The sequence below is a fragment of the Phacochoerus africanus genome, chromosome 8 (assembly GCF_016906955.1).
Source record: "Phacochoerus africanus isolate WHEZ1 chromosome 8, ROS_Pafr_v1, whole genome shotgun sequence".
Classification (NCBI taxonomy): Eukaryota; Metazoa; Chordata; class Mammalia; order Artiodactyla; family Suidae; genus Phacochoerus; species Phacochoerus africanus.
In genome coordinates, this window is record NC_062551.1 from 155,230,120 (window position 1) to 155,246,667 (window position 16,548).

Consider the following 16,548-nt stretch of genomic DNA (forward strand, 5'->3'; position numbering starts at 1 on the left):
CTTATTTTGAAGGTCATCTCATTCATAGGCAAATATTATGAAGTGGCCCTGTTTTTCCCAAAAGGTATTTACACACTCGTTGAGGCCAAAATTATGCCATATCTATATGCACATCAAAACTAACGCAGCAGGACTGCTTATCCCTATAAAAATAATCACAAAAAAGTATCCTTTGATGCCACTAGATGGCAATCTTTCAAAGGTTTAGACATATTAACTACAACTCCACCCTCTTTCCCAAACTGGCAAACAAGTATTCCTTGTACTTTGCTATTAAGAAGTCGGACTTAAAAGTTGTATCATTTTTTAAAAGTTCTTCAAAAAATATGATGTGACACAATGCAAACCCCTGACTCAATACTCTTTAAAAACAGCCATATTTGTTTTACAGGAGAAACTTGGTCTAACATTCTCATTTGCTTCTTGGTAGAAAACACATTATTTCTGGCAAAGAGAAACCAGTCAAGGCAATGTCACTTTTTGTTTTCAAGAGCTTAATCTTTTCTAGGGTGAGTCAGGTGAATGATATTGTTAATTACAGCATATTAAACAAAATAGGAATAAATACAATTAGATAAATTATACATGATTTTAAAATTAAATATTTTTATTAAAACAAAATATAATCAATGGGCTGTTACCTACCCTGCTGTATGTAGGGTTATTTTTTAAAGCCTTAAAAAACCAAAAACCCTGCACAAAGCAAAAGAAAAAGTTTGGTTTTCCTTTAAAAGCACTGATGTGCGAATACATATATGTATATATGTAAACAACACATATATTTATTCAAGAGAAAATTCTTTGAATGTTTAAGGTTTCGCTGCCCTAACAAGTTCAACAGTGCAGGTCACAGCCTACCGACCGAGCTTTGGAAATACACAAAAGCCCTTAGGGCCAGAACAGTGTTTTCAAACTGGATGGCTAGCAACCAAGATACAGAAGAAAGAGAACCAGAAAAGATTTTAAAGCTAAGTCAATCGGCCACTAAAGATGAAACATTAGACACAGACAAAGGCGACCAGGAAGGTGAGGGACCACAACAACCAAACTCAGTTGAAAAACCAGCGTCCCGGGATCCAGCGGGGCACACACACAGTCAGAGATCAAAGGTAAGAGTTCTCTTTACAGGGACCACCGACATTTTGCTTTGTTTCATTTAACTGTCAAATCACGCTTGATGAAGTATAAAAACAAATAGAGCTAAAAAGAACTTGAGAAAGATAGATTTTGAAGGCATGTCGTAAAATAAGTTTATGAAAAAGACAAAAGTTGCTGCAATTCCAGATGTTCCAGTACTGGGAAGAACCTTAAAGGCAAATCTTTAGTACATTATTCAGGGACATCTCAAGATAAAACCTCTAGTTACAGCTGTTTTTAAGAACTTAGAAATCACAGTTACCTGTTTCGGGACCACGGCCCTTCTGCTGAACACTGGGCAACATTTGCGAAAACTTCTACAAGAACTTGGTTTTTGAAATTTTGGAGGCTGACATTTAAGATTTCAACATTTAAATACTACCTTACCAATATTGCGGGTTTTTTTTTTTTAAAAAAACTTCTTGGGCATAAACACAGCTTAAAGCCTGCTGAAATTTAGGAAGCAAACTGGATTCACCTACACTACACAGTAAAGCAAAAAGGTGATGCCAAGCGACTCTTCGTTGATGGTTCACCAGTAACGGTGTCTTAATCATCTGCAGTGAATCCACGGTTTTAGATGAACAACAGTCTTCGTCGATGTTCACCTAGTAAAGACAACGCCTATGTGATTTTTATCGTAGGCAAAACAGAATTACAGATGTCTACAGTAAATAAAACGTCAGATTTGTTTTCAGTCATTTCAAAGGTACTGAGTGTCCTCTGGAGATAGTTACGTCTCTCAACCACTACTGCAGAGTATGTGATTTCAATAGGTAAAACAATAATTTAAAGAATATATCTCATTTTCACAGTGCAATAACAGAAGATAGAAATTAGGGAAAGATTATCAACGGGCTAAAGTAGTGATCAGACTGGCACACATTTCGAAAAAATCCATGGTGTGACTGCCCAGGCGAGGTGTAACTGAAGGCAGCATGCTTCCGGTCAAGGAGCCAGAGAGAGAGCCAGAGAGTGAGTGGCTCTCCGCAGTGACAGAATCCAAGCTTGACCGTGGTCTATGCAAGCCAGCAGCAGAGCAGGACCGCTGAGGTGTTGAGGAACCAGACCTCTGCTCCAGCACCTCATCTGAAATGGACCAAAGAAGAGCAATTTACATGAAAGGTATACTTGTCCAAGCTCTTCCTCTGAAGACACTGTATTCAGAATATTAAGTAAACACATCTGAGCAAGGACAACCTAACAAGCAATGTCATGTTTCGGTGTTTTAGGAACAGCTCCTCCCTCCCTCAATCGTAGCAGACATCACTGATCAATCACAACACTTCTATACAGTCAAAACATGACTTTTTTTAGGACTGCACCTGCAGCATATGGAGGTTAGAGGTCAAATCGGAACTGCAGCTGCCTGCCTACACCACAGCCACAGCAACGCCAGATCACCTCGTCTGCAAGCTACACCATAGCTCATGGCAACGCCAGATCCTTAACCCACTGAGCGAGGCCAGGGATGGAACCCGCATCCTCGTGGATGTTAGTCGGGTTCATTAACCACTGAGCCACGATGGGAACTCCAAAATATTACTTCTAAAACCTCTTCAATACAGTATTTGACAGTAACCTTGAAATGAAACCAATATCCCTTCCATCTGAAGAAAGCATGCCTTTGGAGGATTATTTTCTTGCAGCATTTCACCAAAAAAAAAAAAATCACTAAGATAAAAACAAAAGTTACCACTGCAGAGTGGTTCTGATCCTTCAGAGCACTGTAACTGCCCACAGCAACGGGCAAGGGAAATTTTTGAAAATGCAGATTCCCGGTTTCCCAGAACCCATCTCTAGAGATTGATTTGCTAGGTCTGAGATAGTTCCTAAGAATCTGCAGTTTAAGACGACCTCTGGGTGCTTTCAATGAAGGTAGTCTGGGGACCATATAAACACAGCTAGAGTTGATGATAGTTCAAGAATAACATTTATTTCATTGATTGATTGATTTTTGTCTTTTTAGGGCCACAACATATGGAGGTTCCCAGGCTAGGGGTTGAATTGGAGATACAGCTGCCGGCCTGAGCCACAGCCACAGCAATGCAAGATCTGTGCTGTATCTGTGACCTACAGCACAGCTCATGGCAATGATGGATCCTTAACCCACACAGCGAGGCTAGGGATCAAACCCTCATCCTCATGGATACTAGTCAGATTTGTTTTTGCTGAGCCACGACGGGAACTCCAAGAATAAAGTTCCAAATCTGAAGAACTCAGTTTTCCTCTGGTTCCATCCAGCAGTGGACCCTTGGTTCATTCTGCTTGTATCCCACTTGGACCTCTGAGTGGAATACACACACTGACCAGCCGAGTCTGACTCTTGGCACACACTAGGACATGACCACCTCCCTGACTTTTTCGCCGGTCAGGGGCACCAAACCATGGGCACCAAAACCCAACCCAAATCCTGGGGGAGGCCATACAGGATACCTTGGCCACCCGAGATGAAAGAAACAGATGAAGTTTAGATATTATAATGCTTAATGGTAAAATATGAATGGAGAAATGTGACAAGAACCTAACGTCAGCTTACTTTAGGTAAAAATTGCTTCCCTGATTGTTCCTTCCTTTTCTCTACAGCCAACACTTCAAATGACTTTTTAATACCAAGGAAGTACGTCTTTTGGAGAGGTGATGGATTAGAGCTTTTCCATGTCTTCGATCCTTTTCGCTTCACTTACACTTTTAGTTAAATCTAGGTTACTTAAAAACCAGTACAGAAGACCTACCCACCATGTCTTTGAGATGGTTTTAACATCTTGTCAACTAGTGCCAAGTTTTATCTTCTCAGAGCTCATGCCTGCGTGGCTTCCTTACCATCAATGCTTTTAAAGTCCAAAAGATAGCTTCTATTGTCAACCAGGTACAACTGTAAGCTCATTTTCACATAATTGCCAGTCACTGGATTTTTTCTTCTTACACGTAGATGGTATGCATTCACTACCTAAAACGGAAATTTTTCTTTAAGGGAAAACATTAAAAATAAACTACAAAATACCTTATTCTTATTGAAAAGAATAATATTAAAACAAGTAACTGACAGAGGTAGAGCAGAGATGGAATTCCTGAATTATCTTTTTTCTTTTACATTACACAGTAGTTTAGTATTTAATCCCTACTAACAGTACCATATACAGCAATTAAAATTTAAAGGGTGGAGTTCCCGTCGTGGCGCAGTGGTTAACGAATCCGACTAGGAACCATGAGGTTGCGGGTTTGGTCCCTGGCCTTGCTCAGTGGGTTAACGATCCGGCGTTGCCGTGAGCTGTGGTGTAGGTTGCAGACGCGGCTCGGATCCCGCGTTGCTGTGGCTCTGGTGTAGGCCGGTGGCTACAGCTCCGATTCAACCCCTAGCCTGGGAACCTCCATATGCCGCAGAAGCGGCCCAAGAAATAGCAACAACAACAACAAAAACAAAAAGACCAAAAAAAAAAAAAAATTTAAAGGGAACGCAGAGATTATATGGAGTCCAGCATTCTTTCCAGATGTGCCTCTACTCTAAATAATCTTCCTTGCCCATTCTCAACTTGGATACCTTTACTAGGACTATAAGCTAGACAGAGACCTAACATGTTAATGGTTTAAACCTGGCACAGTAACAGGTACTGTCACAAAATTGAAGTATCATAGTAATCTTGCAAGGAAGATATTATTTTCTTTTGAAGATAATAAAACAGCAACTCAGATAAAGAAGATCTGCTTTTTCAAAACATCAAATTATTTACAAAATGTTTTCAGTAAGGAATTTTAAGACATTAACATCTCTTTTTAAACTAACTAAATAAAACCGTTTTAGAAAAGGGAGATCTGCTCTTTAAATGGTTTTAAGGAAATATGATTTTGTTTATTCATTCCATGTACAAATAACAAAATAAAAATATGTCAAGTGAATACGTACGTGGTATGTTTGAACATTTTTCTTCTGTTAAAAATACGTTCCCAGTCCTCAAGAAAGAAACGAAAATAAAAGATACCTGAAAAGGAAAAACTGCCCCCCCATATACTCAAATAGAATTGAAATGCATTTAAGTAAAATGTGGACTGAAAAAAAAATATCACAACTAAGGACTAAAAGCACTAGCCAAATAAGAGAGGCTTTCTCAACTTACAGAAAAGTATTTGTCAACTGAATAAATATATCCTGATGGTATAATTTGTACGAACCACTTGTTGCTACAGCTATTAACAAAAAGAAAAAAAGAGAAAGTAAAAACATACTATCTTTGAAGACACATGACTTTTTTTATGATGCATGCTGAAACAGGTAAGCTATTTTCTCAAGAAATTTCAAGTTTATTAAAACTCTTTCTTGGCCAAGAATGCTATTCTATAATTCAAAAATATATAGGTCCCCAACATCAACGGTTCTTAATCTTTACAAAGATTTATTTTGTTTTGAGTGTACATGGTACATTACTAGAAAGAATGGGGTTTATTAGCCAGAAGCATCTAGACCACTAAATTCATATATAAATCAAAACCAACTTTTTTATTGACCACAGTACTCAACTCAGCAGCTCACTATATAATAAAGGGCTTCTACAAATGATCTTCATATACTCCAATCTCCTACCTTCCATTCAAAATCCAGCTGCTTCATAGCTCGGTACACTTCAGCCATAATGTCGTATGGTTTGCTTTGACTTCGAATCCCAAGATGCCACTTGGCTTTTTTCACAGCTAAAGATTTGGGCTTGGTTGTATTCAGTGCATCCAATGGACATCTTGCTTTAGGGCTGTCTGCTATAAGAGGTGGCATCCTTTCTGGATGAGGTTTCAGGCCTGGGGGAATATGCATGGCACTATCATCCATAAAAGAACCAGTTGGGGGACTAGAGGCGAGGTAGAACTCACTGGCTTGGTTCATTATTCTCCGATTGTCAATGACAAGATGATAAGCCACTGCAAGCTGGTCTTGAGGGTCACCACTATACAAACTGTTCATTACTTCTGATTCTGTACACTCAAATTTTTCACACACTTCTTTCACAGCCTCATCGTCAATGACGTTAGCATCATAGGAGGGGTCTTCAGGAAATAAGTAACTGGGCAAATCTTGTTTAAACCATTCATGCTCTCTAGGAAAAATACCACAATACACGATTGTAAGAACATGCTTTGGCAAGTCCCAAATAATTTATGTACAATGTAACAGAATCAGAAAGATGTGATCTCTAGGCACTCACTAGCTATGTGACCCTGGGTAAGTAAATTAACCTCTGCTCTTGAATATTATGATTATTCAGACTTGGGTATGTGGCTGCAATTTCCTCAAAAATAAAATGAGCTTGTCATTTGAAAGGAAACAAGTGGCAAACAACTATTTGATGCCAATGATAAAATTCAAGCTTTAAAGCAAAATCTTAGAATTCTGTATTATTTGTACATGTCTCTATGAGTTTGACAGCTTCCCAATACATAAAAGTTTTTTTCTAACTTTATAGTGAAGGTGATAATAAACATGATTTGATATTATATAATGAAATGGGTCACCATTTGGAAAATCAGTCTACCTCAATAACCCAGTATTTTCCATATGACCAATGCTTGATGTTACAGAATCATACATGAGTAAAAGATCCACTTGAAATAAAAACAAGACCAGTGCATTTTAATGTAATAAAGAACAAAAGTTTGAGGTCGTTAAAATGACCCAAGCCAATCTACAGATTCAGTGCAACCCCTATCAAATTACCACTGGCATTTGTCACAGAACTAGAGCAAAAAAATTTTTAATATGCATGGAAACACAAAAGACCCCAAATATCCAAAGTAATATTGAGAAGGAAAAACAGCTGAAGGAATCAGGCTCCCTAACTTCAAACTCTACTACAAAGCTATAGTCATCAAAACAGTATGGTACTGGCACAAAAACAGAAATATAGATCAAGGGAACAGGATAGAAAGCCCAGAAATAAACCCTACTATGGTCAACTGATCTATGACAAAGGAGAAAAGAATATACAGTGGAAGAAAGACAGTCTCTTCAACAAATGGTGTTGGGAAAACTGGACAACTGCATGTAAGAGAATGAAATTAGAACACTAACACCACACACAAAATAAACTCAAAATGGATTAAAGACCTAAATGTAATAAGGCCAGATACTATAAAACTCCTAGAGTAAAACATAGGCAGAATGCTCTTTGATATAAATCACAGTAACATCTTGTTTGACCACCTCCTAGAATAAAGACAATAAAGACGCAAATAAAACAATGGGACCCGATTAAATTCAAAAGCCTCTGCACAGCAAAGCAAACCAGTGAAAAAAAACAAAAAGACAACCCAGAGAATGAGGGAAATTTTTTGCAAACAACTCAGCCGACAAAGGTTTAATCTCCAAGGTATAAAAACAACTCATACAACTCAACAACAAAAAAAACAAACTGTTAACACAATCAAGAAATGGGCAGAAGACCTGAATAGACACTTCTCCAAAAAAGACATACAAATGGCCAGCAGGCACATGAAAAAATGCTCAACATCACTAATTATTAGAAAAATGCAAATCAAAACAATGAGGAACCACCTCACACCAGTCAGAGTGGCCCTCATTAACAAGTCAACAAACAACAAATACTGGTGAGGACGTGAAGAACAGAGAACCTTCCTTCACTGCTGGTGGGAATGTAAATTGGTACAACCATTATGGAAAACAGTATGGAAATACCTCAGAAAACTAAATATAGAACTACTGTATGACCCAGTAATCTCATTCTTGGGTATATATCTGGACAAAACTACCACTGAAAAACATACATGCACCTGTACATGCATCATAGCACTATTCACAATAGCCAAGACATGGAAACAACCTAAATGCCCATTAACAGATGAATGGATTAAGATGTTGAACATATGTACAATGGAATACTACTCAGCCATAGAAAGGACAAAATAATGCCATTTGCAACAACATGGATGGGACTAGAGACTCACACTAAGTAAGTCAGAAAGAGAAAGACAGACACCATACGATATCACTTATGTGTGGAGCCTAAAATATGCACAAATGATCTATCTATAAAACAGAAACAGATCATGGACATGGAGGACAGACTGTGTTTGTCAGGGTGAGTGGGAGGGAGTGGGATGGGCTAGGATTATGGGGTTAGTAGATGAAAACTATTGCATTTTGGGATGGGTAATGGAATCCTGCTGTATAACACAGGGAACTATATTATATATATACCACTATATATAAAATAACCAACAAGGAGCCACTGTATAGTACAGGGAACTATACTAAATATTTTGTAATAACCTGTAAAAGAATCTGAAGAGTATCTATATCTAGCTATCTATCTATCCACACATACACACACATATATGTAACTTAATCACTGTGTTGTATACCTGAAACTAACTTAAAATTGTAAATTCACTACACTTCAATAAAAAAATTTTTTTAAAAAAGTACAAAAATCAATCGATATGTCTTCTGATTTGATACTGCAACTGATACATTAAAGCTTTGGTTTTAAAAGATATCAAAGAAAAAGAAATATCCAAAACTATCCAAAAAGCTATGAAATGCTCCTCCTTTTTGCAACCACTTATTTGAGCTCAGATATTCTTCTTAGACTCCAACTAAGACATGGTGCAAGACACTTCAACAGATAAATGAAGAGGTAGATAAAGAACCTAGCTGTTATCTCTAAGCCAAACAGTAAGAGGATTTGAAAAATGTAAGGACGTTCCGTATGACAAAGCAGTTAAGGATTTGGCATTACCGCAGCTGTGGTACAGGTCGCAACTGCAGCACAGGTTCGATCCCTGACCCAGAAACTTCTACATGCTGTGGGTGTGGCCAAAAAAATAAAGAGGATTTGAAAAATGTAAAATAATGTCACTCTTGCCATTGTATTTTGTTTTGGAAAATAAGGTTATTTTTCATAAGAGACATATTATTCAGATTAACATGTAATAGGTTTATTATTATTTTTATACATCAAATATTTTTTAATTTCTAATATGATATTGATAAATATTATCTGCATTTAAAACACACAGAAAAAAAAAAAATAAAATAAAACACACACACACACACCACACAACTCTTTGGAGTCCTCAATTTTAAGACCGTAAAGGGGTACTCAAATCAAAATGCTTGAGAACCAGTCTCCTAAATCTTATTTTCTCACACTTCTGGGCCTTTGTACAAGATGTTATTACTACTGCCACCCTAAAATATCCCACCCCATTTTCATTTAATTAACATGTACTATTCCTTCAAAACTATGTAAGCATTGCTATATGGTAAGCTGGGCATTCCCTAAATTCAGATAAGTACACATTTTACCTGAATGCCTTTTATTGAAAAATTAATTCATTTATGAATACTTACTAAGGACATACTATGGCAAAAAAAGCACACTCCTCCTCACAGAGATTATATTCTAGCTGAATAAAGATTAAATACTCTCAAAAATAAATATATAGTTATAAATATACAGCTAAAAAAATCCTGTCATACAGATTTAGAGAACAGACTTGTGGTCACCAAGCAGGAGGGAGACCGGAGGAGGGAAAGATAGGGATTGGGATTAGCAGAGGCCAACTATTACATACAGGATGGATAAACAACAAGGTCCTACTGAATAGCACGGGGAAGTATATTCAATATCCTGTGATAAAGCATAATGGGAAACAATATGGAAAAAGAATATATAACATGTATAACTGAGTCACTTTGCTAAACAGTGGAAATTAACAACATTGTACATCAACCATACTTCAACAATTAAAAAAAAAATCCTGTGATAAAGATTATGAGTGAAAATCACATGGTAAAATAAAGACTATAATTCAGAATGGAAGATGCATGACTAGGGAAGCTGGTCCCATGATATTTAAGCAGATACCAGAAAGATTATAATGCAGCTAGGCGCAGGTGAAGAACTGTGCTTTTGCTAGGTACTCCTAGCAAATGAAATAATACATGTAAAGACTCTGACACAAAAAAAGTTCTGCTATGTTCCCGAACTGAGGCCACAATCACAAAGATTAATGAGTTATGGGTTGGAGTGGCAAAGATAACTGCTATTTCTGACAGCTGTAGACTACAAAGAAAGATTTTGGAAGACACATGTACGCCAATGTTCACTGCAGCACTATTCACAATAGCCAAGACATGCAAACAATCTAAATGTCCATCGACAGAGGAATGGATAAAGAAGGTGTGGTACATATATTCAATGGAATATCACTCAGCCAATTTAAAAGGAATGAAATAATGGCATTTTTAGCAACATGGATGGACCTAGAAATTATCATGCTAAGTGACACCAACATCAAATGCTGTCACTGACATGTGGAATCTGAAAAGAGACACAATGAACTTCATGGCAGAACAGATACTGACTCAACGGACTTTGAAAAAAACTTACAGTTTCCAAAGGAGACAGTTTGGGGGGTGGGGGAATGCACTGGGGGTGTGGGATGGAAATCCTACAAAACTGGATTGTGATAATCATTGTGCAACTATAAATGTAATAAATTCACTGAGTAATAAAAAAAAAGATTTTGGGATTTGAACCCATGGTTGATGAAAATAACAAAGATTTTAAAGAGGCAGGGGAGACACGGCCTAACTTGCATTCTGTAAAGATCATGCTGTGATAAAGAAATTGAATTGAAAAGATAAAAATAATGATAATGATTATGAAAATGATGCTAGTGCAATATTCTAAGTGAGAAACGATGCTGTGCCAGGCCTTGAGGATATATACAGAGATGAAATTTCTATATCTTCTAGTAGATAATTCTATTACAATACTAATACTTTCTTATGGTTGTTAAAAGATTTTTTTCCTTAATCTTCTCCTCTAAAGTGGGACCTCCTTGGAACAGGGACCATACCTTATTTAGCTGGATTGCAGTACCCAGGTACAAAGTAAATGCTCGATAAATGCAGAATAGATAAATGATGAAGAGCCAATGAAGCCAATTCATTAATGTGTTTAATTACTACATCATAACTAAAGCACTTAAATGTTTAGAAGTAAAAAGTGACTGCTAAATACTAATTTTTCAAAATAAATAATAGAAGAAAATAAAATTATGTTACACATCTAAAACTTTTTTAGAGTATCAATGACAAACAGGAAAGATGATTACTTCTGAATGAACTCCAAAAATTCACTCATCAGTGTGAATTCCCCTGAACCACGATGGGAACTTCCATGAAAAAAACTTTAGACTAATGATATTAAAGATGACTCAAGATGCTAGAAATAAACTGGAGGCAAAGATTGATAAATTACAAGTAACACTGAACAAAAAAATAGAAGATTTAAAGATTAAGCAAGCAGAGATGCAAAATACAATAACTGAAATAAAAAATTCACTAGAGGGAACAAAGAGCAGAATACAGGAGGCAGAAGAACAAATAAGTGAGGTGGAAGACAGATTGGTAGAAATCACTGAGGAACAGAAAAGAGAAAAAATATTGAAAAGAAATGAAGGCAGTCTAAGAGAATTCTGGGACAACTTTAAATGCACCAACATCTGTTTTACAGGGGTGCCAGAAGGAGAAGAGAGAGAGAAATGACCGGAGAAAATATTTGAAAGGGTAAAAGTCAAAAACTTCCCTAACATGGGAAAGGAATCACTCACTCAAATCCAGAAAACACAATGAATACCATATAAAATAAACCCAAGGAGAAACACCCTGAGACACAACATGAATCAAATTGACCAAAATTAAAGACAAAGAGAAAATATTGAAAGCAGCTAGGGAAAAGAAAAAAATAACATACAAGGGAGCCCCGAACAGGTTACAGACTGATTTTTCCTCAGAAATTCTGCAGGCCAGAAGTGAGTGGCACTACACACTTAAATTGAAGAAAGGGGAAAAAATCTCCAACCAAGATTACTCTACCCAGCAAGGTTCTCATTCAGATTTGAAGGAGAAATCAAAAGCTTTACAGACAAGCAAAAGCTAAGAGAATTCAGCACCACTAAACCAGCTTTACAACAAAAACCACAGGAACTTCTCTAGGTGAAAAAGAAAAGGCCACAATTAGAAATAAGAAAACTACAAATGACAAGGCTCAGCAGTAAAGAAGACCAGCAAACTATGGAAAACATATGTATGGAGATTCCTCCAAAAACTAAAAACAGAATTACCATAAGATCCGGCAATCCCACCCCTGGGCATCTATCTAGAGAAAACCATGACTTGAAAAGATACATGTAGGAGTTCCCATCGTGGTGCAGTGGTTAACGAATCTGACTAGGAACCATGAGGTTGTGGGTTTGATCCCTGCCCTTGCTCAGTGGGTTGAGGAGCTGGTGTTGCCATGAGCTGTGGTGTAGGTTGCAGACGCGGCTCAGATCCCGCGTTGCTGTGGCTCTGGCGTAGGCCAGTGGCTACAGCTCCGATTCAACCCCTAGCCTGGCAACCTCCATATGCCACGGGAGCAGCCCTAGAAAATGCAAAAAGACAAAATAAATAAATAAATAAAAATAAAAGTAAAGATACATGTACCCAAATGTTCACTGCAGCACTATATTCAATAGTCAAGACATGGAAGCATCTAAACGTCCACTGGCAGAGAATTGGATAAAAAAGATGTGGTACATGTATACAATGAAATATTACTCCGCCATAAAAAAAATGAAACAGTTCAACATATGCAAATCAATCAAAGTCATACACCACATTAACAAAAGTCAAAACCCATATGATAATCTCAATAGATGCAGAAAAAGCAACTGACAAAGTCCAACATCCATTCATGATAAAAACTCTCACCAAAGTGGGTATAGAGGGAACATTCCTTTACACAATCAAAGCCATTTATGACAAACCTACAGCAAATATAATACTCAATGGAGAAAAGCTGAAAGCCTTCCCACTAAAACCTGGAACAAGACAGGGATGCCCACTCTCACCACTACTATTCAACACAGTACTGGAAGTCTTAGCCACAACAATCAGACAAACAAAAGAAGTAAAAGGCATCCAAATAGGAAGAGAAGAGATAAAACTGTCACTGTGTGCAGATGACATGATACTATACACAGAAAACCCCAAAGACTCAACACAAAAACTACTTGATCAACAAATTCAGAAAAGTAGCAGGATATAAGATTAACATTCAGAAATCAGTCACATTTCAGTATACTAACAATGAAAGTTTAGAAAAGGAATACAAAAACACAATACCTTTTAAAATTGCACCCCAAAAAATCAAATATCTGGGAATACACCTCATCAAGGAGGCAATGGACCTATATGCCAAGAACTAAAAAACATTAATCAAGGAAATTAGAGAAGAAGTAAAGAAATGGAAAGATATTCCATGCTCCTGGGTTGGAAAAATTAATATTGTAAAAATGGCCATATTACTCAAAGCAATCTACAGATTCAATGCAATCTCTATCAAATTACCCAGGACATTTTTCACAGAACTGGAGCAAACACTCCAAAAATTTATATGGAACCACAAAAGATCCAGAATTGCCAAAGCAATTCTGAGGAACAAAAACCAAGCAGGAAGCATAACTCTCCCAGACATCAAGCAATATTACAAAGCCGCAGTCACCAAGACAGCGTGGTACTGGTACCAAAACAGACATACAGACCAATGGAACCGAATAGAGAATCCAGAAATAAACCCAGACACCTACGGTCAATTACTTTTTGACAAAGGAGGCAAGAACATAAAATGGGAAAAAGAAAGTCTATTTAGGAAGAATTGCTGGCAAACCTGGACAGCCACATGTAAATCAAGGAAACTAGAACACACCTTCATACCATGCACAAAAATAAACTCGAAATGGCTGAAAGACCTAAATGTAAGACAAGACACCATCAAAATCGTGGAAGAGAATATAGGCAAAACATTCTCTTACATCAACCTTATGAATGTTTTCTCAGGTCACTCTCCCAAGGCAATAGAAATAAAAGCAAAAATAAACCAATGGGAACCTAATCAAACTGACAAGCTTTTGCACAGCAAAGGAAACAAAAAAGAAAACAAAAAGACAACTTACAGAATGGAAGAAAGTAGTTTCAAATGATGCAGCTGACAAGGGCTTAATCTCAAAAATATACAAACGACTTAGACAACTCAACAGCAAAAAAACCAACAACCTAATGGAAAAATGGGCAAAATATTTGAATAGACATTTTTCCAAATAAGATGTACAAATGCCCAACAAGCACATGAAAAAAATGCTCAACGTTCCTGATTATTAGAGAAATGCAAATCAAAACTACCATAAGATACCACCTCACACCAGTCAGAATGGCCATCATTATTAAGTCCACAAATAACAAATGTCCGAGAGGGTGTGGAGAAAAGGGAACCCTTCTGCACTGTTGGTGGGAAGATAAGCTGGTACAACCACTATGGAGAACAGTATGGAAGTACCTTAGAAATCTATACAAAGAACTACCATATGACCCAGCAATCCCACTCTTGGGCATATATCCAGACAAAACTTTTCTTAAAAAAGACACATGCACCTGCATGTTCATTGCAGCACTATTCACAATAGCCAAGACATGGAAACAACCTAAATGTCCATCGACAGATGAAGGGATGAGGAAGATGTGGTATATATACACAATGGAATACTACTCAGCCATAAAATAGAATGAAATAATGCCATTTGCAGCAACATGGATGACTGCAACTGGAGACTCTCATACTGAGTGAAGGAAGTCAGAAAGAGAAAGATAAATACCATATGATATCACTCATATCTGATATCTAATATACAGCTCAAATGAACGTTTCCACAGAAAAGAAACTCATGGACTTGGAGAATAATAGACTTGTGGTTGCCCAGGGGGAGAGGGAGGGAGGGGGTGGATTGGGAGCTTGGGATCAATGGATGCAAACTATTGCTTTTGGAATGGATTAACAATGAGATCCTGCTGTATAGCACTGAGAACTATGTCTAGATACTTGGAATGGAGCACAACAATGGAGAAAAAATTATGTAAACATGCATGTGTAACTGAGTCCCCATGCTGTACAGTAGGAAAAAAAAAAACTGTGTTGGGGAAATAACAATTTTTTAAAAATGAAGTTAAAAAAAAAGAAAGAATGGCTTTTGCAGAAACATGGATTAACCAAGAAATTATCCTGCTAAATGAAGTTAGTGAGACACAAATATCATATGCTATCACTTATTTGTGGAATCTAAAAAAAGGATACAAATGAACTTATGTGCAGAACAGACTCACAGACTTTGAAAAACTTATGGTTATCAAAGGGGATAGGTTGGTGGGGAGGAATGGACTGGAGTTGGGAATAGAAATGTTCTAAAATTAGCTTGTGATGATGGTTGTACAACTACAAACATAACGAAACTCGCTGGATTAAAACATAAACTTATTCCATAAGTTCCCGTCGTGGCTCAGTGGTTAGGAAATCCAACTAGGAGCCATGAGGTTGCGGGTTCGATCCCTGGCCTTCCTCAGTGGTTTGGGGATCCGGCATTGGCATGAGCTGTGATGTGGGCTGCAGACGTGGCTCGGATCCCGTGTTGCTGTGGCTCTGGCGAAGGCTGGTGGCTACAGCTCCGAACTGACCCCTAGCCTGGGAACCTCCATATGCCGCGGGAGCGGCCCAAGAAATAGCAAAAAGACAAAAAATAAATAAATAAACAAACTTATTCCAAAGATACCCCCCCCCCAAAAAAAAGAGTTGGAGTAATCAAGAAGGCAGTCAAAAAAACTTAAAAGGAAAAGTTATGGAGTAGAGTGTCACAGGGGTCCTTGAAATACTGTGATATAAACCTTGGACTCATAAATGCAGAGCTGTGTGCATCCCCAAGAAAGGCCCTTATTTCTCATCACTGGCTGACTTTGAGGCTCTGTGCTAGTAGGAAGGGAAGACTAATGCAGTTATGAATGTCTCATTAAAGCACTCAGGACACACCCCAACATGCACAGAGTCCCTCAGCAAAGGCTGGGAGACTTATTAGATCAAGACCTTTAAGGAAAGCGCTCTCTAATAATTAGCTGACCATTAAGCTAACCAAGCAGAGACTTCAGTGACTACTCATGCCAAAGAATATAGACTTATGGAATTAGTTCAATAAAATCACTAAACAAACAAGAGCAACAACATACAACAATTACAAATTCTAGGCATCTACCCAAAAGAAGTAAAAACATATAAAAGCTTATTCATGGCAACATCGTTCACAAGAGCCAAAAAGTGGAAATAACCCAAATAGCCATTAAGAAATGAGGGGATAAACAAAAATGTGGTTTATCTATACAACAGAATATTTTTCAAGCAAAAAAGTGATAAAGTACTAATACATGCTATACCATCAAAGAACCTTGAAAACATCATGCTAAGTGAAAGAAGCCAGACTCAAAAGGCCACATGCCATCATATGTGATGCCATTTATATGAAATGTCCAGAAGTGGC

General features: G+C 37.5%; 1 protein-coding gene across 1 annotated transcript in view; it reads right to left on the reverse strand.

Moving 5' to 3' along the window:
• Positions 1–582: 582 nt before the first annotated feature.
• The window catches only part of PRKAA2 (protein kinase AMP-activated catalytic subunit alpha 2), a 63,536-nt gene continuing 47,570 nt past the window's right edge, over positions 583–16,548 (reverse strand). The window contains exons 7-9 of the mRNA XM_047788908.1: positions 5,717–6,221; positions 3,961–4,087; positions 583–2,226 (exon numbers count right to left, since the gene is read on the reverse strand). Of these exons, the coding sequence (XP_047644864.1) occupies positions 1,988–2,226; positions 3,961–4,087; positions 5,717–6,221 (871 nt within the window). The 3' untranslated portion in view covers positions 583–1,987. The remainder of the gene's footprint in view (positions 2,227–3,960; positions 4,088–5,716; positions 6,222–16,548) is intronic.